At 40.5% G+C, this 27,526-nt stretch overlaps 1 protein-coding gene across 1 annotated transcript in view; it reads left to right on the top strand.

Annotated features, from left to right (window-relative positions):
• jph3b (junctophilin 3b) overlaps window positions 1–27,526 on the top strand; it is a 75,541-nt gene that overhangs the window by 32,201 nt on the left and 15,814 nt on the right. Inside the window, exons 4-5 of the mRNA XM_084734447.1 lie at window positions 19,838–19,962; window positions 22,480–23,483. Coding sequence (XP_084590573.1) covers window positions 19,838–19,962; window positions 22,480–23,483 — 1,129 coding nt within the window. The remainder of the gene's footprint in view (window positions 1–19,837; window positions 19,963–22,479; window positions 23,484–27,526) is intronic.

Here is a 27,526-nt window from a genome sequence, read left to right as displayed (position 1 = left end):
CAAGCGAAGCGAGACAGTCAGGAGCTGCTAAGACTTTGATGATGCAGCTCTGCAGAATGGAAATAAGAGCCTGCTCTCATTATAGGTCTGCTCATTGAACTAAAACAATGTGCACAGTTGGGGTTATGATGTTAATGGGTGTGCCCTGACCTTCTTTACTATAGCTAGAAACTTTTGGACAGGAATATAAAGCAACAATTTTTGTTTTTCAGCTCAGGACTCAAAGCAGAAATTAATTAGCTGTCCTGGGACGTGTAGTCATGGATACACATTGATACTCCTGTCACGTGGGGACCCATCAGAAGTAGGCTCATGACCCATTTTGGTCCCAGACCTTGTTGTTTCAAGGAACCAGGTTATAGGGCCGTTGATTCAGTAGTTCTGTGACAGTTCTTGCTGTCACAGCTTTTATTTTCATGTGTAGATTGAGTTTGCATGGCAAGTGTAAAGGTGAACATTTGGGATAATTTTACTCCAGAGATCAGTCCAGGAACACAAACTGAGCCAGCATTGGCAGCTAACCTCACAGGAATCCCATTCCACAGCTAGATTTATATCCACTAAAAGAAGGTAAAATGTCTAGTTCACCAGTGTCTTTGTCGGTACTTAAACAGTATTTCCTTAAAGTGACTTTATATGATGCATTTCATCTCACAGGTTTTGGCCTAAAGGGTGGTGAACCAGGCATGTGAATAAAGGGTCTCTGGTTTAGTTTAATACTTTGGCGGGATAAATCTGGGTGGGTAAAGTGAAAGAGCAGCAGGGTTGAATCAGTGTTTGGTATCAGGGAATGCATGAAGTTCAGCATACATAGCTAGTATTAAAGCTAAAATATGTCAAATTTCCACATGAAAGTATCTAAAAAGGCTATATACATATGTTATATGTTTTGTAAAGCTGTGTACTTACATGATCTCAAATGTTTCCAACAATGTTCAAATGTGGAGAAATCTGTAATTTATTCATGGTAACAGTGCACTTACTGTTAGCTGCTGCTAGCTAACTTTCAGGAAAACACGAGATACATCAGATATGTCAGAGAGTGGGGCAACAAGTCTGCAAATATGACTGAACATAACATAAATGAAACTTTGATATTACTATAATATTACTTCAGATAGATTTTTGTCTGAAAAAGTTGTTTAAAGTGAAGAAAAAAACTCCCATGCATTATTTAACAAAGTTATCATACTATGTCTTTTCTTATTGTAAGTGGCATAACTTACATATTGTACATATAGTAATTGAAAAAGTAGGACTTGTGCATCTCTAAAAAAGATGCATTTAATGAAATAGTTTGACATTTTGAGGAAAAGCATAAAAAAGAAGCTAAGAAGTTGTATCCTGTTTAATTCATCATACACAAACACAAATGTAAAAACTACAAGTTGTGGTTTTATGGGGTTGTTTCATGCTAGCTGTGTCATCCCTGCCTCCAGTCTAGCTAAGCTAAGCTAACCATAACACTAGCTTCATTTTTATCAGGCAGATATGAGAGTCTATTTCCAAAATGTCAAACTGTTTGTTTGAGTTGTTGGTTAATGGCAGGTGTACCAGACAGATTACAGCTCAAAGATGAGTTCATTGGATTTTTGACATTGAATTTAAAACAAGAAAATGACTTGGAATCTCCTGTGAGTTGCATTTCTGAAACTAAAGATTTAAGTACGACTCCTAAGTTAGTGGCAAAAAGTAATTTGTCATAAAGTCTATATTCAATTTTGGCTTGGAAATGGAGTCTGATAAGATAAGTTTTTTCACATGCTTGACTTGATACACTGTGCTGAACCTCAGCTTAAGATTTGACTTTATGTTTGTGTTCGTATGCTTCAGTTCACCCTGCAGCTCAAACTGTGTGCTATCTCAGATCTGAACTGTGTGGATATGTTCTCCAAAATCAGATGTTGCTGCATGCAGCTGACTGCACATGTGATTTGTATGCGAACACAGATACTTAAACTTCAGTGTTATCCAGGAAGACATCTAGCCTCGCACTGCCAGCTCTCGTTTTTGCCTCTATTAGGTTATGTTGAGCAACAGATGTTCAGTCCTGCAAAGGAAAGATGTGAGCAGCGACTGGGATAAACGGCTGCAGTAAAAGTGGTTAGTGACACTGAGTTTGTGAATGAATCAGCTGTCTGAAAACGGGTTAGGTTTACTATCTGATTAGCAGTTGACCTTGGAACAGATCAATAATGTAACACTGACATCATGGTCAATAATTCTAACTTATGTACAGTATACTCTGTGTATATATGCTTGCATGTGTGTGTATGTGTTGCATGTGTCAAGAGCAGATTGCCTGTTTTCTATATTTGTTAAGGCTTAGATGGTCAAGCTTGTAAAGATGAGGATAGAAAAAGGACAAGTGCGTGACAAGGAAATGATGTGACGTTGCAAAGAGGGAAAGGAGAGAGATGAGGCGAGTGTAAACGTGGGAGTTGGAGAGAAAAAGACAATAAGAAAGTGAGACAGAAAAAGTAGGAGAGAGTGAGAGAGATTTCCGCATTATGCCAACAATGTTGGCAGGCAGCCTGAGAGAGAGCAGAGAGGCTGAACTGGATGCACACACACGCACACACGCACACACACACACACACACACACTCACACACACACACTCACTCAAACCTGCTCTTCCTTATAAGCTTACACTCTAATGCATGTGAATGCAGCTGATGGTCATGCCTGTGTTTGTTGAGGGGACATGCAAGAGGACCCACGAGCTGAATGACTAAAGGTCCAATCCTATTAGTCCTGATCACTGTCTTCTGCTGAGGGCAGTCTGACCACAGCTCACTCCAGCTGCTCACCTCACTTATCTCACACTATTGACAACCACGCACAAAGACAAAGAAAGACGAAAAGAAATGTAGACAAGTTAGAGAACACGCTGGGTTGTTACATATTATTGTAATTTGGTCTCTGCACTCTAATCCTTCATTTTAAAGTGGTCTTTGTTAACAATTATTGTAACGTCTTGTCAGACCTGCACTGATAAACAGATTGTCCCATAACATTCAGACCTCAAGCACAGCCAGAAATAAGCTGATGGACCAAAACTTTGTCACATGTGTAGCCTAATTCTAATAGAAGCGGCCCTGTGCCGCAGTATGACTGACTTTTTTCAGGTTGTATCTAACATACAGCAGACTGTCACTGTCAGTCTCCAGATATCCCACAACTAATTTGATTGTGTAGGCTGTAATGTGCCGTGTTTAAATTAAACTCTAATACACTGTAGGAAATTCATTTTGCAAACAAATGTGTCAACTAGATGAGGTCACTCAGTGGAGTTTGTAATTTAATTGCATTTAACTAGCTACATTTAAGCAGGTACTCTTCAGACATTTATGTGAAATTATGTCATAATTAACATATGAATTCTTGAATTATAGCCAAAAACATATTTTGTGAGGTCACAGTGACTTTTGACAACCAACATCTAATCAGTTCATCCTTGAGTCCAAGTGGTGAAGAAATTCCTGCAAGTCTGTGAAGATCCTCAGTCATCCAGGTCACCGTATTTGTAGCAAAGGTTGTCGTAGGCAACTGGACTTGATAGAGTCCTTGAAGACGTTTTGCCTCTCATCCATGCAGTTCTGGACTGAAGAAGCTTCTTGGATGAGAGGCGAAACGTCTTAAAGAACTCTATCAAGTCCGGTTAACCTTTGCTACAAAATTCCCTCAACCTGAAAACAAAAGTTTTTTTCAAAAGCTGTGAGTCGCAGAGGTTCTTCAGCACACAATCATGAATGTGCGGAAAAAGATTAGGTTAATGGGTCCAGCATTATACGAGATTAGCTGCAGACAAGCTTCAAGTATGTTGGTCATGTAAATAAATACTGTATAACCTCTCAACAAAAACTGAGAGAGACCCAATCTGTCTTTGAAACATCTGGGCATAGTATTCTGTCTAGAGGCAGCTGTACTCATCACAGAGCAGCCCGTCTGCAATTTTTAAAATATTGTAGTATTCCTCAGAGGCTTCAACTGCATATCATGGCTAAAAGTCAAGTATCCTATTATAAAATGTGTCAAAATTCTCTGTGGCTGGTTTTTGTGCTCTAATATGTGATAAGTGTTGTTGAGTATAGATTATGTTTTTAAAATACTGTATGTGTACCTGTAAAGCAAAGTTGCACCCTTATAGGTGTGATTTATCCCCACAAGACTAATAGAGCAAGTAGGCAGTAATACAAAAAGTCACTAACCTAAGTGGATGTCAATACAAGGCAATAAATAACCACAAATATAAAGTTCTGCCCAGTGTTTGCCTCTGCAAACCAGTTAAGATGCAGATTAAATTCATGTCTGACCAGACTCATATATTTTGTGTAGTAAAAGTTTTGTCCATTGTGTATTTTCTGTATGTTTTGGCAATATAGAAGCATGTACAGAGGACTGACAGAGCACTTCAAGTGTTTTTGCAGAAAATGATGATGTCACAGTGAAGTTGACCTTTGACCTTTTGGATATAAAAAGTCACCACTTCAGTACTTGATCCCATTGGATATTTGTGTGAAAATTTGACACAATTACTGTACAAATTCTTGAATCATGGCCAAACGCTAACATTACAAACTCGCTCCTCAACCCCTGGCCTCACCTAAACCCGCCGTGTCTTCATCACCCCTGAAACAGAATCCTAGTCACAGTCCTGTATGTCACCTTAGTAAGGTTATTGTATTCCCGGTCATCAAACCAACCTCCATCCGTCCCACAGGTTGTGTCCTGTTGTCCAAGTCCAATAGGACAGCTAACTGTGCTAACTACTGTAGCTAATGGCAGCAATAGCACAGTTAGCAGCAGCACACCAGTTACTCCTGTGTCACAAGATTAAAGGCACAGAAAGGAACTTATGGTGTATTTTTTGCTTTGACGAATGGATAAATGAAAACTTGGTTGACAAAGACTCTTCTTACCAACTAATGGTTTAGTCAACTATCAGGGGGCAACCAGACCATATTTCTAACTAATGCCACTTTGACGCTGTAGACCATCATGCCCTAGAAAGAGCTCAGGCCAACATTCAGAAATGGTAAAAACTTTAAACTCATTGGAGATTAGAAAACCATAACAGGTTTAAAGATGAGGCCTTTGAAACAGAGACAGCATAAAGTGCTCAGGTGCCATTTTGTTCTGACAGCCCATTGCTGTGAAACCCCACTAGCCTGAAAAATGTCCCTCTGGACTGAAAGCCCATTTGTCTGACAACCTCATTATCCAGTTATCTCAGTCTATTAGCACAGCTAACTGTGCTAACTACTGTAGCTAAAGTCAGCAACAACACAGTTAGCAGCACCAGTGACTTCTGTGTCAAAAGATTAAAGGTACAGTTCCCAAATGGAATTCAAGTTTCTTTTGGATGGATAAATGATGGATAAATTAAAACTTGGTCGACAAAGACTTTTCTTACCAACTAAAGGTTTAGTTAACTATTAGGGGTCAGCTAAAACACCACTTTAACGTTGTTCACTGTCATGCACATACTTTTGTTTCGTAATATGTATTAATGTGTAAGTCATGATTTTCTTTTTGAATGAACTCTATTCCCTTGAATAAAAATGTTTGATGTTTCATGATAGTCTCAGAGCTCTGGTTCTGTGGAAGACCACTGACCTTGTTAGAACCGATCACAGGATATCAATTCTGTCTGAGCTGACAGACTTGAAACACACAGAAAATCATTTCCAAAAGAACATTAGCCTTTCTTTGACATTGTGTTTTCGATGTGAGTGGTGTCCACCAGAGTGATTGAGTGCCACAATAATTCATGACCAGAGAATTGTGTTTAAGACGGTTGGCTTGTACAAATAAACAAGGCGGACAGCTGCCAGAATGCATGTATAATAATTTTAATTAGATTCTTTGTTGTTATAGCTCTTCATGTTGAATTTTCCTCTCTCTATAAATTAATTGTATTAACACAGAGACTGGTCCTATACACATATTTAGCTTAAGCTAAGACAAACTCTTGTAGCAGGCATGCTAGCTAGCTAGTTACCTCATGGCACCATCCAACAGTAATGCTGTCTTAGTTTTATACTGCATCTCATGTATATGACATATGTGGATGTAGAAAAGTAAACACTTCAGTTGAACACACTGGTTCTACCTCAAACATTACTAACATTATTAATAGTCGAGTTGCCGTCTATTCCTTTCCTAACCTGACCAACTCAGACACATGGCTCCTAGTTGGCTTGCTAACAAGATAAAACATGTCCTGTTTCATACTGCTTCATGTCTTTGTGCTAAGCTAGGCTAACACATTTTGGACCGTTTTCTGGATATACAGAGAAGAAATTGAACTTTAATGAGCATTTTAATGGTGACATATTCCTTGTAAGGGGGTAATTTTGGCGGTACATTTGCTATCAGTATTTAAAGGCCCAATGTGTAGGATTTAGTGGCGTCCAGCAGTGAGCTTGCAGACTGAATGCAACACCCCTCACCCTCCCCTTCCAAGTGTATAGGAGAAGCTACGGAGGCTGTCTAGGCCATATTTAGAGCCAGTGTTGGGCACGTATACTCATTCTGAGGTAACAAAAACACAACATTTCTTATTTCCAGGTGATTATAAACTGATGAAATCATACTCGTGAATATAATTTCTGCCATATTCTGCCAACAGATCCCCCCTGAATCTTGGGCTTTTAATTATCAAATTAACTGATACCTTTATATAGTTATGAACACTTCACTTGCACTTTGGTAAGGTGAGCTGGTTTATTAATTGTACAAATGCTTCCAAATTAATATGGCAGACTTATTGATGTGAAGACCCTTCAAACTGTATTATTCATTAGTAGTTTCACCTGGTTGTCTATTGTGCCCATCTGTTGGTTTACCTGAGACTCTCTGCTTCTCTCGGTGTCTGTCTGTGACCCAAGTGGCTGTCTCTCTCTCTCTCTCTCTCTCTCTGTTTCATTTTGTTGTTCATTTCCCATCTGTCTGCAAAAAAGTGTATTTGTCTGTTTTGTTCTGTCGAGTACTCTCCTAAAAATCATGTAACTTAATCAGTTTTGTGTGTTTGAACAATGTTTGACTGAACCACATGAGATGTAATTTGGAGCTACAGGTGGATCTGGCAGGAATAAGACATAAAAAAGCAATAAAGATGCATTGGTAAGTGTAAAGACACACAGTCAGGTCATGCAGAATTCAGCTAATGTATGCTGAGGAGGATTGTGCTCGGATGTTTGGAGGGCAGGAGCTCATGCACAAGGGGGGGCTTAAATTATTTTTGGGGAGGGACAGAGTGCCCTTGTTTAAAGTAGGGTGCCACTTTATGCATGCTTAAAGCAGATAAACCCAGATCTTAACACAAAAAGTACTTCAATGAACCTATTTCATGAGGGCAGTCAGAGTGGCAGAGGAAATGCATGACTAAGACTACAGCCAGGCTAGCAGCTCTGTGAGGCACGGAGCTAAACCCCAACACATCTTATATTAGCATGTTAGCATTCTAACCTGCAGACTGCATTAAATAATATGGCTATATTGATGTTACATCCCTGGAAACGGCTAGGACCTATGTTCGGAAATGGTAAAAACTTTAAACTTATCCTTGATTTGAAAACTATGTTTAAAGATGAGGTCTTTGAAATAGAAGCAGCATAAAGTGCTCAGGTGCCATATTGTTCCGACAGCCCATTATTGCAAAACCCCACAAGTCTGAAAAATGTCCCCCTGGACTGAAAGATCATTTGTCCAACAGCCCGTTATCCCTGCCAACTAATGACTCGGATGAGAGACGCACACCAACTGAAGTAAAACTCATGATTTTGTGTCTGTGACAGTAAAATAGCTTAAACTGTTGTTTGGTGTAAGGCCTGAGAGATATTCACCATTTTCACCCAGCAGCCAAGATGATGTTACTGTGCATCACAGGCTTGATTACATCCAGTGTGTTTGATTTCCAGGTAAATAAATATTTGAAAATTAATTTACAACCTTCCTATTGTATCATGCAACACCATGAAACTCTAAAGTTAGCTTGGAAGTGAGTGCTAATATTAGCTGTTGACTAAGGCAGTGTTTTTCGAACTTTTTTGCCCACAAAGAAAAGACAAAATCTCAGGGTACATCTGTATTCATATCCATGCAAAATAGCTTCTGTAACCAACCTCACGAGGCAACGAGTAGCCTACTAGCCAATCAGAGGTGGAGTTCCTGGAGTACAGGTGGGAAAAAGAAATTAGACGTCAGTTAATCAGGGCAACTGTGTGAATGGTGAAAACTGGGGTTCAGTTTGATTGGAATTTTGAAGAGCATAGAATTTTCCTCTGTATTGGGAAATGTGTGCATGCAAATTACTAACACAGGAAATTAAAAACTTAATTCTTAACTTTTTCTATAGTTGTATATTTAAATAAAAACGTACCATTACAGAAACCCAAGGCAAACTTGTACTTGCCTCATGGCACACAATTTGGAAACCACTGGTCTATCAGTAACTAATGGGTTTACAAATAAGTTGTTTGACATCGAAATATGGCCTGGTGTCACTCAAGATTTTTACTATTTGTTGTCTTTTCATTTGCTGATCTATTGAAAAAGCTGTGAAATTAGATTTGCATTTACATTTGCAAACTGTAACACAGCAGTACAACATTTTCCTTTTGGTAACAGCATTTAAGCTTCCCACCCTGAGAGTGACATCCAAGGAAAATAACTGTCATGTGAATATGGTAAATTAAGGGCAAAACCCCCAACATGAACAGAGCCAGCAGTCACTGAATTTAACCACTGCAGGGAGATTTTATATTTTTAGAGCAACAGGCGTTTGATTTCTGCAGAACAGGCTGTCGGACATATGAGCTTTTGGTCCAATGGGATATTTTTTGGACTATACAGGCTTCAGAATAATTGGCCATTGAGCCGATGGGCAGTTCCCAGTGCTCTGCGCAGTGCCGAATCTTGTCAGCAGGAAATAACACGGAGAGTTAACTTCATTAAATCATCTGAAAACAAAACCAGCTTCTACAGTAACCATACAGACTGGTCGACTATAACAGTATATTTTGCTTTTTTATGAAGGAAATGTCTTTTATCTTTGAAGCACATCACAGCACAAGCACTGTTGTGTAACACTAATTACTAAACTGTGTGACCACACATAAGGTGAAATATATTAGAATTATTGCTAAATAGCATTGTCCTAATGTGATCATAACCAAATCCTTTTTCTTTACTTTTTTTTTTTTTTTAAATTTTGTTTGTTACTACGTGATCGAACATTATACTTATTTCTCTTTGGGTGCATATTTGTAGTGATGTGTTCGTGTCATGACTCTCTGAACCATCCAGACACCTCCTGAGGTAAATCTTTAAGACGTGTAACTGTGACTGGCACGGCTGTTTCAGAGGTGTGCAAGTGGACGCTCAGTCCGTGTGCCAGACCGACCACCTTGCACATGGAATTTTTTATTCAAATTTCAACTGTGGGTGCAAAATACAGCATTAAACTGAAGGTGCAATGCGTACTTGTGTCGGACAAACATACAAAACATATGATTCCATTTATGACAAGCATTCATAAAAAAGTTTGAGGGCCAAACAATTGAAGCAGGGCTGGGAGAAACAACAAAACAGGAGGGTGCTGGGAGATGGCCATGAAATACAGGAGTGTTGGCAGGTATGTGAGTATCTAACTGGCAATTGTCTGAGTATTTGCCGCATGCAGACAGTCTTGGTAGGTGATGCACACTGGTTTTATTGTATAATGGCAGAATCCAATATAACAGTACGCTAAGATCCTAGGGCTGCGTCTGAAATTCCATACTAACATACTATTTAGTATGTTAAAACAGTGTGTGAGATTTTTTAGTATGTCCGGAACCTTAGTATTAAACCAGTAATACTCGAGGTTCATAGCACTTCTGGAGAAATATTACAGTATGCAAGCACTGGATGCTGGGGCAGCATAAATATCCCACAATGCAATGCAGTAGTGAAAACAACAATGGCTAAAGGCGGACAGCGATCGATAATGCTTCAGGGTAAATGCAAGATAGGTTTTACTTTCCTAGATGTATATGTATCTTTTAAATTAGCTTGTTGTTGGCTCAGGTTACCACGGTTACGAGTCTCAGCAAGGAAGCTCTCAGGAAGTGACATGATGCATGTCGCGCAGTATGTCTGAACATTGATAGTTTAATAGACTTTGAACTGTACCACAAATTAAATGTTGTTTGTAAATTTAAAAACATAATTGTACAAGTCAAGAAAGTCTCAGTTTATCATAGTGAATCAAGATTTATGTGAAACTGCTCCGTGAGCTACATCTTTCGTCTTGTGTGATATACGTCGTCCTTGTAATGTATTCTCAACTTAAGTGTTTTATTCAGCCACTCCTGGTCCTTTTGACAGCCGTGAAGAGAAAGAATGAGTAAGACCTGCTGTTGTGTGACTACATCCTGGTATGAAAACACACAGGCATCATAGCTTCAGCGGCTAACATTAGCTTTTCGAAGTGACGTCACTTAAGCAAGTTCTGGGTGTGTAGTCTTTCTGATCTTCACAGTCTGATACTTCAATAGGTTAACAACAAACTGAGACTTCCTTGACTTGCAAAACTGTCTTTTATACCGAAAAACATCACAGGTGTAATTCATGGCACAATTTAAACAAGCTCAAAAAATAATTTGTCTCTTGCCACTGATTCAGGTCATATTTAGGTCCCATGGTGGTCCGTCGGAAAGGGTGTGACATTGGCTCTCTATATACGTACTACTGTTTATTTACACTAAAGTTGAACAATACTATACATTTTGGGTTTGTAGTATATGATTTCAGACTGAGCATAAGTTTACACACAGTACAGTTGTAGCCTGGTGTTCAAACCAGCTCTCAGCAGCTCTTTCTTTGTGGTACACCCATGCACACACACAGAAATGTCTAACCCAGATTCAGACAGCAGCATAGCCTGGGACAGGACAGCCTTTCTCTCTCTCTCTGTGTCCCAGAACAGAACAGCAGGGTATTTCCTTGTGGAACACCAGGAGAAACCCTGAGAGGTGAAACACAGTCACAGGGTAGCTGCTGCAGAGAGCCTTGGAGCTAAATGAAAGCACAACGGCAATCTGGTTCAAGGATGATATGGCTCTTCTTCCAACTTTCCTGGAGCGTGTGTGTGCGTTTCTAAAAATGTTGCTACTCTTGAATGTTAATCCAAGTTCTTAGTGTTGATATGTGTGATCCTTGTTAGGAGGCAGTGAGGTCAAAGGTCAACATCCTGGATCTGGTAGAAATTCTGTGTCAGCTGTCCACGTGTCTGATATTACAATAAATCCCGGATTTGTGTGCGCGTGTGTTTGTGATACGAGGCTGATGCGTCCTGATCGCTGTTGTCACATGTGCTGATGTAACTGATGTGGCATCAGGCTACCTGTGATTAGTTAGTACCAGATAAACACACCAGTGACTCACTGTGCTTTGTGGACGGAGCCATTCACTGCAATCCTGTGACCTCGTTTCATCAGCAAGCCTAAAGCCCGACACACACTTTCACACACATGCACACACATGCACACACACACACACACACTATTAGCAGTGATGCAAACCGGAAAGCTCTGTTAGATATTCAGGTATGAATCATCCTCCTCATCATCAGCTGGTTCAGAATTATGACAGAGATGATGGAGAGCTTAGCTGAGTCCTGGATTAGACTTTCTCTCCCTGTCTCTCTCCTCTCCTCACCTCAGTGTGCTTGTGTTTGTCTTCCTCTGTGTGTGTATCTCTCCCATCTCGTGTTTGTTTTGGCTCTCCTCCTCTTCGCTGTCCTCCTTTATCTCCATTGTCCTTTTAGCCCCGGTTTCCCTGCTCATTCTGTCCTCTCGAAGTAATAATTGCAAAGACTTTCATTTAAATAAATGTCTATTTAGTCACTATCTATCGCAGAATGAGTTAACGCAATGGCGATTGAGCCTATGGCTCACCTATGAAAGCCCTTGCATTTGCAGGGCATTTGCATTATGATATGGGTGTCTATGGCGGCATTACCAGGAAAAATCACAAGCAGCGCACAGTTAGTCACATGCTTTTCCATCACCCAGCAGTGCCTGGTCTGCTAGAAATTGTAGGCAGAGCTAACACAACAGACTTGCTCTTCAACTCACTTGTGTGTGAAGAGGTGTACTGTTTTATTACCAACTCTGCTAGCATGGAGGGTAAATGGTTACTATGGCTGAACAAACAATGAGAGGGTCAGTGACTTTGACACCTGCATCACACCTGCAGTTACAGCTTATCTCCATGGGTACTTTAAAGGTGCTACATGGATCAATATATTGTTGTCAAAGTGTATATTACACTAAACTCCTCCCCCAGTGAGTGATTGTCCAATCATAGCTTAGCAACTGCATGGCAGGACTGTCAAACTTTGGACTTTTTCAGTGTTGAAGTGGGGTGCATTGCGAGCACGTCAGCAAGCTGATGTTAGCATTTAGCTCAAAGCACCACTGCAGCCTCACAGAGCTTCTAGCACAGGGTGATAATGTTTTCAAAACCCCTTGAGTGCCCTCAAAGCATTCTTAAGATATCACATTCACAAGGGTGGGATGACCTGAAAACCTAATGCCTTCAGTCAGAAAAACATAAAGGCACAAAAGTCATAACAAAAAGATTTTTCAAGGTTTTTCAAAATTTCTGAACCACAGAGGTCCTTCAGCACACAGTCATGAATGTGCACAAATAAAATTAGGTTCATCCATCAGATCAGTAGAATTTCGAAATTAGCTGCGGACAAGATGTATGTGCATTGATCACACACACATGGAAGCTATTACTAGATCCCTTCCAGACTTTTGCTGATAATTTTTCTTTTGATCTAACTAATTGATTAATCAATGAATTGTTTGAGCATGAGTTCAACCTGACATTGAAAAGTTTCCAAATATTGATATGTCTCATGATCTGGCAAAAAAAATGCAAAATCACATATGAAATAAAATAATTTATGTGCATTATAACAAACAGTGTTCCACTGTTATGCTTTACATTGAGCAACTTTTTAAAGTTGACTTTATCTCTCTTCCCTATCATTGTGTATTTCAAAGTGCAATAGGACATAACATTGGAAGGAATTTGATTCTAATGTTGAATGTTAAGAAGCTGAAAGTTGAAAAGTCATGATATTATTGGTGTACGTACACATCATATCAAGATTCATGGGAAGAACAAATGATTGAATGTTGATATGAATATACAAAAAAATAGATTATTAGTTTTAAAAAAAAGTGTATATTGTCAAATAGGTGCACAGTATGTCCAGGGACATGATCTAAGAGAGTTAAAACTGTAATAAATCATAAACGATATCAGAGATTAAGGAAACATGTTCAGTTGAAAAACTAACTTCATTGACAACCAGGATCCAGCCACGACGTCCTTCTTTGAAATTTTTGCTTCTTGTTTAACATTAATTAGAACTCACATTAATGCAGAATGAGGAAGTGTCTGTCTGTTTATGAGTTGTATGAAATTATTAATCATCTTGTAGAAGTGGTAGATGTTTATAACGTGTAATTGAGCAAAATGTTAATGGAGTCTGGCAGGGGAATTGTTTTAATAATAATGGACACTTTACATCGACAGCCAACTGACTGTTACAAACAGCTGATCAGCTTATAGTTCAGGACTCATTGTTGTCAATTTAGTATTTTGTGTGCATCTGCGGACTCCTGAAGCCAGCCCAGGCTTCCTCAAGTCTGGGTAGGAGGGTCTGTGGGGGGAAACAACTCACTTCAACTATAGATCATATATTAAATGGGATCACAACCTATTTAATATACAGTTAAGCGGGGGTGGGCAGTTATTTTTCATGGGGTGCCACATGATAAATTCATCAGGCTGCCGTGGGCCAGACACAAATGATATAAGGTCCTATAATAATGGCCAAATCTCTAACAATAGAATGGTCAGAAGTGTTTTATATAGGACACCTCTACTGTTGGTCACCCTTTCTGAATTGTCATATGATGAATTGAAGGCTAATATTTTGTCAGCGATGTCCAAACCTTGATGTTTTACAGTGTACCATTCATGCTGCATACAGGTTGGAATGATAGTAGCAGTAAACAACATGGATGTACAGCACTGATTTAATAAAGTTACAGTTTAATATAAAAGATGCAGTTTGTTATCATTAGCAGTGAACACAACACTGACCTCTTTCAAAATAAAGGTCTGATAATGGTTTAATGGTAGGGAAAATGCTGTTAATAGTCTTTATTTTTTATTATTTCCCTGATGACCTTACAGGCCACAAGAAACCTTTCAGTGGGCCACATCCAGCCCCTGGGCCTCATTTTGCCCAGGCTTGGTCTATAGAGACAGCGCACAACAATCCATGGCTCTCCATTGACTTGAATTGTGTGACACTGTCTCTTGTCCCTTTTTGTCCACTAGCAAACTACAGAAGAATGTCTAAAAGCTGCTGTGTGCTGGGATGCACTACTAAAAAGTTAAAGAACCCAGAACTAAGTCTTTATAAGCTGCCAAACTGAAAAATAGTCTTTAAAAGCACAAAAGTGGATACAGACATGAAGTGTCTGCAGGATGAACGAGGAAACTGTGGGATCCTGACACTCAGTAACATTATGCATTGATTACAGTCGCTAATTTGACCAGCAAAACTTTAGAAATGATGATCTTACCTGGTGATGTGATCAAATAGTTGTGCATATTAAAGTATTTCACCTCTGGCTATTCAGTGGGATCATTTCTTACAGAAAAGGGACGCAGAGATTTACTGGACAGTTTTCAGAGTAAGACGCATCATCCTCTGTCTCTATGGCTCTAGCTTGCTATTTAGACTGCAATGCTCATTTTTCCAAGCACAAGTGCTACATATTGGTCTTTTAAAAAGGCATTATTCATTTCATCTGGACTTTAAAAATAACTCTAAACATTCAGTAACTAATTTTGTTAACTTTTAATTACAGTTTACTTGACATTAATAATAAAAATACGGTCATATCGTCACTAAACAATATCACTGAAATTTGCTGCACAGTAACTTGAGTGATGAGACCAAAGTGGAGACAATGGGCAGCCTTGTCTGCTGCCAGTGGTGTTTTCTGTGCTAGTGGCTCTGAAAGTGACAGTAAAATCTCTCATAAACCCTGTCCCTTCTTGTCATAAAGAAGACATTGCTGCTTGCCCCCTCCCAGCCTGTCCCTTCTTTGGCTTTAATGTAGAGGTTGTCAATCTTTTGGCCGCCACTGTAATTACACTGTCTCACAATTAATCTGCTAATGATTCATTGATGTTGAACACCCAACACCTTTTTAATACGATCATCTTTCTTCCTCTTCAGTCTCCATCACACCCTCTGTACCTCCTCTTTCTCACGCGCTCTCCTCCATCCCTCTCCTCTCCTCTCCTCTCCTCTCCTCTCCTCGTCACCCCACTCTGTCTCTCTTTCCTTTGTCTCTTCTTGCCCTCCATCTGAAACTCTTTTTTTCTTTTGGACAGGATGTTGTGTTGTATAATCAAGCTGCCATTGAACGGGCAGCTTTTTTCTCTGCAGGCAGTTGATTCATCCAGAAACAGGTTGTTCCCGGGAAAAGACAGGAGCGGGACAGGAAGTTGTTGGTGGGGAGGATGAGAGAGAGAAAGAAGGAGATTCTTATGTGTTGTGGCGTGAGCACCGAGGTGAGAGCAGGTTGTGCCAGATTAGCGAGCGTGCATGGGAAGCAGTTTATTCATGACATTTAAGCCTTTTGAATATAAGCTTGTTGTGAAAGAAAGAAAAAAGTCTACATGTGATTATGTCATGTGAAACAGTAAGACAGTCTTCTTCTTCTCCCTCCTTACACCTCACCTCCCCCACAGCCAACAAGCACGCACTCACGCACACACATGGTGGTGTTGAGTATACTGTGGGCCTGGCATAGCAGCGCTGGCAGAGAGTGCAGAGAGGGGCAAAGAGAAACAGAGAGGCGAAGAGCAAAAAATCAATAGCCATCGACATGCAACACTGCATCAAGACTGTTACTGCCCAGAGAGAGAAAAGATGGAGGGAGGGATGGAGAGGTTATTTTACTCGAGTCGAGAGCCCTTCGAAAAAGACAGAGAAAGATAGACGATTGGAAAGAGAGACGGATGAAGGTGAGGGGAGGGTTGTGACTGAGAGAAAAGATGTGTTTGATATAACCAGAGAGAAAGAAAGAGAGGGTGGGACAAGAGGCAGATGAAAAGGGGATTGTGATTAAGAAGGAAAGAGCAATTAGGAAGAGGCAGAGACGGACATGGGCAGAAATGAAAGAAAGAACGGAGGGAGATATGAAAAGGAGGCTGTGAAAAGAGCAGTTAGAGACATGAATGAAAAGCCTGACAAGCAGGGGCAGCGGGATGAATTATTCTGTGATAATAAACACATTTTCAAGCAAAAGATTACAGTGGCTGTAAACAGATGAACACATACTGCCTCATCATAGTGCAGCTCTGTAATAAATGTCCTCCCATAGCTACTGTGTGAGGTATCATGTAATATGTTGATGCCTACATGCTGTTCACAGTCTTGTGTGTTTTTGTGTGTGTTTCTCACCCACTGGCTCAGGTGTCTTTTATAATGAGATTCGTCAGCCATAAAAAGATGCAATAGAACAGATAACTCAGATACGAACGAGGCGGTGTATGCTGCGTGTTCTTTTAATAATGATACCCGAGAATAAATGCTTTATATGGGCACAACAGAGACGTGATTCTATGTAGATGTATTATTCACATCTCCATAATCACAGGGAAAAGATTGTGACCGGGGCTTGCTAACAGTACAGGACTCAATGTTCAAGATGCCACAAGGAAATTTCATAATGTATTGATTTCTGTGGATAAGCGTTAGTGTTTTCCACTGCCATAACCACAAAATATAACTTCAAAAATAAAATTATCTAGTGACAAATCTCTTCCTGCTTCTTTTTCACTTGCAAACGTAACTTTGCCTGGGACCAGCCCGTCTGGTCTGCATGCTGTAAAATATTTCATCTGATTTCAAGGAGAATTGGATAATTGTATAGACATAGTCAGTCTGTCTGTCAGTCATATAGAGGCATCAGCATTAAAGTGAGTTTCATAACTAGTTAAAAACTCCTTGTATTAAGTTCAAAGTTATTTTTTGCCCGGTTGAGAAAGTGGATCAGACAACTACTTGCTAAAAGTCATTTTTTTCCTTGCTCCTATACAGACTGTTTTATTTATTAGCAGTTATCAAATAACAACAGAGTAACTTGTGGAATTAGTAATGTCACAAAGTGGGTTTTTTTTTTTTTTGATACGTTGTGGTAATCAATTTTACGATAACCCAACCTACCTCAGTGTTGTTTCATACAAGCGCCCTGAAGGAGAGGTTGTCGGTGAGTACGAACCCACCATAACGTCACCAAGTGGGTTGTGAGCTGCCATTTTGAAGACTTGAGTTTAGCATTAGTCACCATCTTGGTTGTGTGCATGTCCAGTACCGTCAAGAGCTCGGATCGGATCGGTGCTTAGTTTTGTCTCGTCCGTTCAGCAGCAAATAATGGCACCCTGCCTGGACACAAAGTTTCGTGTATTACAGCTAAACAGTCCACTAAAATATGTTGGTGAAAATATTTTAGGTGAGAAATAGGCAATGCTGTAACAGAATCTTGATCCATATTTGATCAGCATTTTCTAGTTTGACAGTTTGATTTGAGTTTCGTGAGCCCTGTCTGTTGACTCACTGAGAATGACCTGTCAATCACACTATAGCCCCGCCCTAAAGCATACCCTGCTTTATTGTCTATTTTTCTATAAATGGGACCATCAATTACAAAATGAACATCATGCTTTATAAAAGAAGACTTGAAACTAACAAATGAGACCACAAACTCAGTAGAAAACTGTTAACTGAAGTCAGAAATGAAGTGAGAAGGGTCATTTTGCCATGAAATTACATACAATCAGACTTCTTTTTGCAACCCATTAAGTCTCTCACATTGGTCATAAGACAGAAAGCAGGTGTAACACACTTTCGCGTTGGCTTTCCTTTTCAGACCTGGAAGCTTCGTCTACTCTTTATAATATGGTCTAAGGCTGCTGGCAGCCCTGCACAATACATAGTTAGAGTTTTGCCCACACCATCTAACAACAACCAACTAAACTTTTGTTTACAGAAAAACTGAAATGTTCGCTTTTGCTTCAGCAGATAAACTTTGTTTATTACCAGCTATCATTCTCTCGCGAGTGCCTGATCAGCAGGAGGTGATTTGAGGGGTTATCTGGAGAGATGCCATCCCTCTTGTTAGCAAAATAACCAAAATGCAACCCCCCCGTTAACCTGCCACCCCCCTTCTCCATTCCCAAGGAGCAGAGCAGTGTGACTCACTGGATGAATAAGTCTGCCACTGGCTGCCTATGTCAGGCGTCATTTTCCTTTCCCTCTGCTATCTGTGTATAACTATTTCCAAAATCCCAGTTGCTACAAGAAACACTGAAAACAAGCATCACTGAAAAGTTAGCACCTGGTTGCTAAGCTGTTGCCTTTTCTTTTGTTGGGATTTAGTCATTTCAATGCCAGGACTCACCAGTTTTTTTCCCCCTATTGCAGAATGATCACATGTGCAGGCAGACCCTCTCAACTGGAGAGACTAGGGGCAGAAGGTTTGTTTAGTTGCATATGTTGCTCTAGTCATTGATCCTTTATCTGACCGAGGTTTACGCAAGTTAGAATTTATGGCCCTGACCATGGCTCTGAAATATTAGTAGCCTTCTGTGTTTTAATTTATCCAATGCTGTCTGTGGTGCTGAAGCAGCAAACAGATTTGTACTGTAATTGTGCCCTTTTCTCTGAATCTGCTGCCTGTAATATTCCTATAATTTGTCCTGGATCATTCAGTAGTGTCGGGGCTGCTGAACCCTAATCCTCCCACTGGGCCATTTTTCTTGTTAAAGGTTGACAAATAACCGACTTCCACTATCAGCCCAGGCAAAAAAGCAGTACTTAATTTTTTTGCCTGATTGGGCCTGTTTCGTCCCCTCCTGTCTGATCAATTATACTGTTAATTGATGTAATAACTGCTTATACAACCAAACACAGGATTTACAGTAACTCTTCTCATTTACGTACTTGTCTGTTCAGTCAGACAGCCAAAGCAGCATTAAACAGTGGTCAATATGTGACTTTTAAAAAGCTCTGTCCTAAGGTGAGAAAAATGTCAGGTTAGTGTGAACAGAGGGTGATAAATTTAGCCTGCTTAGTGTGTGTCCACCCTGTCAGGTTTATTGGTTGTGTGTTGGACAATAAAGGTTACCAACTATTTAGTACACGGGTCCCAAAAAGGACGACATTAGGGCCTCTGGAATACTTGTGGAAAAAAAACAGATTCCTTCATTTGCTTTTGCATTTACAGTTTCTGAACCTTAACTTTTCCTTCAACCATTAAAGGATTAGATCCACTTTGCAAAAGGAATCCCATCATCCCTTGGGGAACAACCACCAGAAGCCAACATAAAGTTAATAGAGGTGAACTGGTTGCATTTTGAGTGTGTATTGAATAAACAAAGGCTCCACCATAAATACTCCTACATCAGTGAAAAACTTTTATTGTTACAAAAGGTCAGTTACTGTGTATTTTTTACCTACAGTATTTTTTAGTTTAGCTTTTCTGTTCTTTTGAACTTGGATTCCTTATCTACTTCCAACCTGCTAAGCTTTTTTTATACAGGAATTGGTTTTGGACACTACTGCCAATGATTGTGTTTCTATTCTTTTCTTATTTTAAAGAAGGTTTAAAGATAAAGTGTGACATATATACATATTGTAGTCTACATATTCTGTTCCCTGTGTGTCTTTTGTGTGTCAGGACGGCTCATGCACAGGGTAAAGCGGAGGCAGCAGTGGGAGCGGCTCAGAAAGCCCAGGAGGAGAGTCGCCTGGCGAGGGTCACCGCCAAGCAGTTCTCCCCGTCCTTCCAGCACCCAGGAAATGGTGAGCACATGCTCGGCAAAATCACAGCATACATGTGTACTGCAGCACGTCCATGATATACAAACCCAGCCAAGGAGACACATACACAACAACCTGTGTGTGTGTCCACATGCATGAACGCATAAAACACATACACGTGTGTGTGTGGGTTGGTGAAAAAGGTCAGTGTGAACCACCCTCCAGCTTTGTGTTTCTGCCTCTGTCACTCACACCTGTACAGCGCTGCAGGTAGCCAACCCACAAGAACATGCACCACTAAGCACTGTGACAAACACACACACACACTGGCTTCATGACATGTACTGTACACTCCCACACACAGATACCTGAGATGACAGTGATTGTTCTTTTGCCATCTATTCTGCTCTCAGCGGCTGTCTGTTTCTCACACAGCTCTATTGTTCATGTTATTGTGAGGACATCCATGTCAACATGCATCAGTGCTGACATTTTGCAACATGTTTGTGTTCATCCAGGACATCATCATTTACCCTACGTTTTCTTTGCATTAGTTTACAGGTAAAAACTAAAGGACTGCAAAAAGAATTTAGGGGGAGAGAGATGGGATCGGAGAAGACAGGGTAGTTATAATTTTTTGCAAGATCAGGGAAGAGTCCTTAAACTTTTTCTCATGTCAGATTCATTCACACACAAACATGGCTTTTGATCACGCATTAGATCGTGAGTGCATGACCAGCGGGGCTGGAGCTACTGTCCACAGCTAATCTTGTATAGTACTGGACCCATCAGACCCATATTTTTGTGCACATTTATTACTGTTTGCAAATAGACTTCTTATGGTTGCGGTGATTTAGAACTTTTTAAAAACCTATTTTATTGACTGCTCTGTTTTATAGCGACCGCTGACTGCTCTTAACCTGCTGGCACGTGCTGCAAGTCATCCATAACTGCTAGGCTAAAAACAAGGTTTACCTGCTAGGAGTGCAACAATTAGTTAATGTAGTCAACAAAAATGGACTGCAAAATTAGTTGCCAACAAATTTGATTGTCGTTTGATATGTTGGTTACATCATCACGTGTGATTTTAATGCTGTGGAGCTGAACTAAACATCGTTGTTCCAGAGCGAATGGAAGTAGCAAATTAGGCAGGTCCCTGTGCATCTCTGCTGAGCAGTGCACACACGCAGTAGTGACCGGGAAGCAACAGGTAAACAACCATAGCAAAATAGCTAAATTCTAGAAGCATTTCACTTTCAATGCAGCAAAGAACAAAGATTTGTAAGGCAGACCTTGCTTATCATGGGAGCACGTCAATAATGCACGAACATTTGAAGAGGAGGGACGTTGGACATGTGGAAGATGCAGATCTGGACTCACCAAAGCAATATAGCTTGTTAGCTAGCTTGCGGTTAAAAGCCAACACAAACTCAAATGAAAAAATTCAAAACATGAGTTGTATTTTTTGGGTGACTAGCCAATTAATTGTTTCAATAATCAATGAATAATAGACTATCAGAAGAGTCCACTATCAGATTAGTTTCATCCCTATTAAATCAATAAAAAAAAAAAAAGAAGACGTTCCTTAATTAATTAACCAATTTTCATGAAATGTGGTTTGTTATAAACACTGAAATACTGAACATGATACTGGTTACTTGTTGGAATTAAAAAACTGGGGACAATCTAATTATTTCTATCAAAACATTAACCTTCTCACTTGCCACAACTTCCATTGGGTTGAGCAAACTGATCATTAGAATTTCAGCCTTTGTAAGCTTCTCTAAAATGTAAATTTCTATATCTATTATATTTTTGTAAAGCTGCCTGGTTGTTTGAAATGTTCTAAATAAATAACATTTTGTTGTTTATTAAGTTTATACAACAAGGTGAATCCGGGAGAGACTCTGTTACAATACCATTACAATATTCTATGCTTCTTATAGAAAACTAAGACTTTGCTAATCTCATCTGGCAGTTGTGGTGGCACTGCAGTAGGTTCTTCTGCATTCGAGTCCATCAGCAGCCACATAGTTGCTGCTGGCCATTTGGATGCCCTGAGCATAAGGCTTTGTGGTGCCCTAACAAGTCATAAATCTCTAATAGTCCCTGTGTTTTGGTTAGGCGCCTATTCAGATTTTTTGGGTTGATACCGTTACTTACACAGATCATTGCAAAATTTAAACATTTCTGACCACTTGAGATCTAATTAAAATGGCATAGTTAGCTTTAGCTTTAACTGAGCCAGCTACAGCCTCTGAAAAGAATATTGACTGGAGACAAGGGTGTTCCCGTGGACTTTATCAAAGTAGTAGGTAGAGCTGTGAGAGGCTCGCTCACTCTGGTGCCCCCCTCTGGCAGTTGGTGCCCTAAACAAAGTGTGTGAAGCACGTGTACACAGCGGCAGTAGCATAGCAGCCTCCCCATCCTATTTTCATACAGTCCCTAAAATGCAGTGAGGTAATATGTACTGATACTTGTGCTGTTTAAAGGAGTAAGAAGTGATGATGTTGAATGTCAAATATTCATCATCTTTACGATGTCCTCTGTCTTCTGCAGGCATGGAGGTGCAGCGTCCCAAACGTCAGGTGTCCAGCGAGGTGGAGGGAGAGGGGCTGTCGAGTAGCGCTGGCACCGCCGACAGCCCTGACCTCTATGTAAAGAGTGGGGCCTCTGACGACCCCTCTAACGATGCTGCAACCCCAGACCTCAGTCCCCCTTCTTCTTCACCGCCCCACACTCCGCCTCCCCCCGCACGGCCAACCCAACGCAGCAAGAGTGCCCGCTTCCACCGGCAGAGCGCCGTGGACCACGGGGACAGGGGGAAGGATGGAGGAGAAAGGGGTGAGAAAGGTGGGGGAGGAGGGCAGACAGAGATCCAGGTGTTGATGGAGGGAGGAAGCGGGGGAGGTGAAGGCGGAGTAGGAGGGAAGGGGGAATACCCACGGGCCAACAGCTGGAGCGAGGACAAGAGGAGAGGGATGTTGTCGAAAGGAGGAGGTGGGGTCAGCGGACGAGGGGCGAGCCGGACCAACGGACACAAACACAGCTCCTCCAATCACAAGTCTCGGGAGCATGGATCATCCAATCACAGGCAAGCCAGAGGAGACAGGTGGACGGAGTCATCCTCGTCTGCCTCTTGGACATCCGGGCACAGGGGCGTGCACGGTAGGGGCGGCCGGCTGCTGGAGCAGGATGAGGAGAAAATTAGCAATTATGAGATGGAGATGAAGCCTTTACAGCCCAGAGACTCCACTACCCACAAGCCCCATGGGCACGGGGAGGAGAGGCACGGGCACAGTCACGCTCATGGAGAGGGGCGCTCGCACACCGTGCAACGACAGAGGCATAAGAACCGTGAGGGGCGGGAGGGGAGGGAAGGAAGAGAGGGGAAAGAGGGGAGGGAGGGGGGTAAAGACTCAGTGCACAAGCTGGATAGACCGGGGGAAAAGATGGATTCACGGCCTCTGCGTCGGGACCTCACCCTCTCCCCCCCTCTGAAGTCCTCCCCCATCACACCGGAGCAGCAGGACCACAGCCTCATGCAGAGCAAAGGCAACACGGTAAGACTCACCCTGATGCTCATACACTATCACAACTCTGTTACACACAAATAAAACCAGCTCTGAGAGATGAGATTAAAGCAGCACAAGGCAAGAGTTTCACAAAACAGCTGATGGCTGGGTTATTCTCACTTGCAGGTGGTTTGTATGGTCACTGGCTAAAAAACCTTCTGGTGCACAGGCAGTGTGAGTAAAAATTTCAGAGTTAAAAAAATAGAAAACTGGCTCTTAAATAAACACCAGTTGGCAAGTACTAACATTCACCTCCTTAACAATGGCTGAATATCTTCATTATGACCTTCTTCATGGCAGCCATAGTTTAACATGAAGTACCAGGCTAAACACAGGTGTTATCAATAAAACTAATTAAGGTCCCGTTACATTTAGTGTAACAGGAGCCTTCCCAATGAGCCTCAGCAGCACCCTGACTCTGTTTGACCTAAATGGAACAGGACCTTAATTGGTATCATCGGAAACACTGCTCTGAATAAGGTCTTCACTTCATCAGGACTTATGAACAAACAACTGACCCATAATTTTGGATTTCTAGTCTTTAAAACTTCCAAAAACAAATGAATCAATCTGTGCAGAGTTACCTTTTCATTTTTAGGACTGGAAAAAAATCAAGAAAAATAAAGAAACCTGACCTCACTGACCAAGCAACTGAATAAAACTGACCGTGCAGATAAGACAACACCACAAAACTCTCAACCCGGGGACTGTTTCCTTGTTAAAAGAAAATAGACTGTTCTGAATTGAACCAATCCAATGTGAGCCAATTGTTAAGACCTGATGCTGACCTGATTAAAAAATCCCAAGATCCTAATTTAATTGGAGTAACTTGAGTATAACTTTTTGGAATTTAGTCATTTTCAATCAGAATTTGGTAATTTTAGAGAAATACTTCGGATTATTTGAATCGGGTTTGTATCAATATTTAGTGTATTACCTACAGTAGATGGCAGTAGGCATGCCCCCATTTTATAGAAGGAGAGAGGAGTAACAGCATGGAGGCCATGAAATGTACTGCTGAGTGCAGGGTCAGCTGCAAAATCTGCTTTAGTCATCTAAAAGTCAGTTTAAGTGTACATTATATGTGGAATATTTTCACTGTTTTACTTTGTTGTCAGACAGCCTTGTCTGACAGGAAACCGTTACATAAGCCAAATATCACTCTTGCTCAACAAGACCCCACTTGCAAAATCAGCAATTTTACCTTGCAGAACACAGGAGTTGCTGGTCTACCGCTGCCTTGATCAGTCATTTTATTTGTATTACTGTGTGACCTCAGTGAACCTGAAGTAACCTTTTATAACACAGAAGTCACACAATAACACAAACAAACTAGCTTATAGATCAGCAGCACCTGTGGTCTGCGAGGTAAAATTGCTGATTTTGCAAGTGGAGTTTGGTTGGCTGAAGAAGGGGAAAGAAAAGGACAGGGACAGCAGAAGCAAAGAAGAGAATTCAAATCACATACATTCAGACGGATGGATTTCAAAGTAAATTTGAACAAAATTTGAATGATTAAATTTCAACACAGAAGTGGCTATGACCAGTGTTTTTCTACTCACAATGGATCACATGACCACTTGGGTGTGTTGCTTGTAGTGACATACCTACAGAGAATTATCCTGCAAATCTCTGGTTCCCCTCAGCTCTACAGAGGATTTTCATCTTTCAGCTCATTCTCTCCGTTGTGCACTACCTGCTCAGCAGCAAACAGCAGTCAGACAAAATAAACAACTAGCTGGTGAACACAGTGGGGAAATAAACAGATTAAGAGGCAGATACTTTTCTTAGGAGTTGGTGGAACCCAACAACAGAGGTGAAATTAGGTATTCCACTGCTTATGAGATCCAACCTTTTGAATCTTTTGAATATTTTGAAATGATGGTGAGGTATTTAAATTCTTCATGAAATCAGGAAATTGATACTTCTGTGAGGTTTAATTGAGAACTCAAGAACATAAACAGAATCCCTGGTGATTACAGGTGTAATGCTTTAATAGGTGTGATGTCACATGTCAAGTATACAGTTTGAGCTGTGCCTGATCAGAGAATTTTCAGTGGCGGTGATGAACTTCTCATTTATCCTATCAAGCATCACACTGACAAATTTGTGCCCAACACACACACACACACACACACACACACAGGAACAAACAGCCACAAAATAGACTGGCACAGTCAGAATATTTTCTCTGTGAATTTGTTATGGTTCAGCGATACACATAATATTGTAATTGCTTGCTGTCTACACAAATACTGTTACTGTGATTTTTGTGGGTTTGGCTGTTGGTTATGATAATAATTTACACATCAGTTTCACTGCTGATATCTGAGGACATGGTGCCTCTGCTAGACACCACTAAAGTCCAGTAGGGCGAAGAAAGGACTTGTTTTAAACTTGTTTAGATTGTTACTGTGTTAGTAAGCCCTGGAGTTTCTGCATCACAGTATCTCCACAAATTAACCTGATGGGTAAATTATTATAAAAACTGATGACGTCAACGTCATCATTATTACTTTATAAAGTTGATATTGGAAACATTTTAGCAAACAACTGCAATTTACACAGTGACCAGACATACAGCAACATTAGCATTCATTTGTAGTTATGACTACGGCCATCTGATGAATGTTAGGTCTAATATTCACTCTTCTTATAGCTATTTTATGGTCTCCACTCAGGATTAATCTTTTTCCCGAAAATGAAACTTTTTCTATCCCGGGAAAAGAAGCCAATTTTTCAGGGAATCCTGGGAAATAAACTTCTTTTTTTGTAAAGACATAACTTCAGCTAAGCCCCAATCATTTCAAGCAATACTAAATGTGACACAATGAATTATGCATATATGTGTTCCTAACCTGACCTTTTTTGTGTATTATTTTGATGATTATTAAGACAAAAAGGACACAATATATGTCCATCAACATTAGAATTAATATAAGCTTCAAATCCAGTTTGAACTTCATTATATCTGCTGCTCGACTGCGACTGACTGAATTATGAAATGCCAAGTTTATTGTCTGTGATTTGTTTTCTGAGAAGAACAACCTCATGAAAGTGATATTTTACAAATCTTCATTTTATAAAGTTTTCTGTGGCTGCTCTGCTGGTGTGAGTCGAGGCTGTGAGTGTGAGCTCCCTGCAACAGATGAATTCAGTCAACTAACCTTCTTAACTACAGTATTGGTGCAATCACAAGAGGTCAGCCTGCATCAGAATGAATTTCATGGGCCAAAAGGTGTTACCGTACTACCTGTAATAGATGTGCAATTCCACAAGGTCAGACTTGAAGCATGCATGTGATTTTTAATCATAGCGCCTTGTGTTAAGTAATAGGCTGTGTTGTGTTTTACTGGCACTCAGCACGCACACAAACATATCTACTGCATGTTTTATGACAGAAAACTGTCGGCCTACATTTTTAGGTATATATTTTAATATGTTCTGTATTTAACAAAGATAAATGAATAAAACATTTTTTCCCATTTCTCATCATTGTATTTCCCGGGAAATGGGAAATGGTCTTGATTAGATTTCTTGGAAATCCTGTTTTTCGGGATTAAACCCTAGCCTCCACCAACTGCTCATGGCTCCACTGTTTTCATCAGTTAGTAGCTAACTTTGTCTGTCATTTGGTGCTGGGAAGGTGGCTTAAAATGAGTTTATCAGAGCTTGCAGGGTTCAGTTAAAAACACTAAACACTATATAGCTCTGTAGAACTCAGAGGAACTGAGTCAGTTGATAATTTTCTGTGGGTTCATCATATGAACATCCTGTTTCACTTTAAACGCAGTCATTTTATCCAGTGCAAATATAGAAATATTTTCTGTAGCAGCTTTAAAATTCTGTTCTTGGAACCTCTGCATAGCTGTGTTTGGCTCTAATATCACCCTGGACAGCAGCTGTATGGTGCATTTGTCATATCTGTCGTGTCACTGCCACACATTGATTTGACTAAAAGGATTTGTTGCCCACTGTCATGAGGATACATTCCATCCCCAGTGACATAACACAATGTTATCCCACATATT

The sequence above is a fragment of the Lutjanus erythropterus genome, chromosome 13 (genome assembly GCF_056507025.1).
Source record: "Lutjanus erythropterus isolate fLutEry1 chromosome 13, fLutEry1.hap2, whole genome shotgun sequence".
NCBI lineage: Eukaryota > Metazoa > Chordata > Actinopteri > Lutjaniformes > Lutjanidae > Lutjanus > Lutjanus erythropterus.
This window is presented reverse-complemented; position numbering and strand designations above follow the sequence as displayed.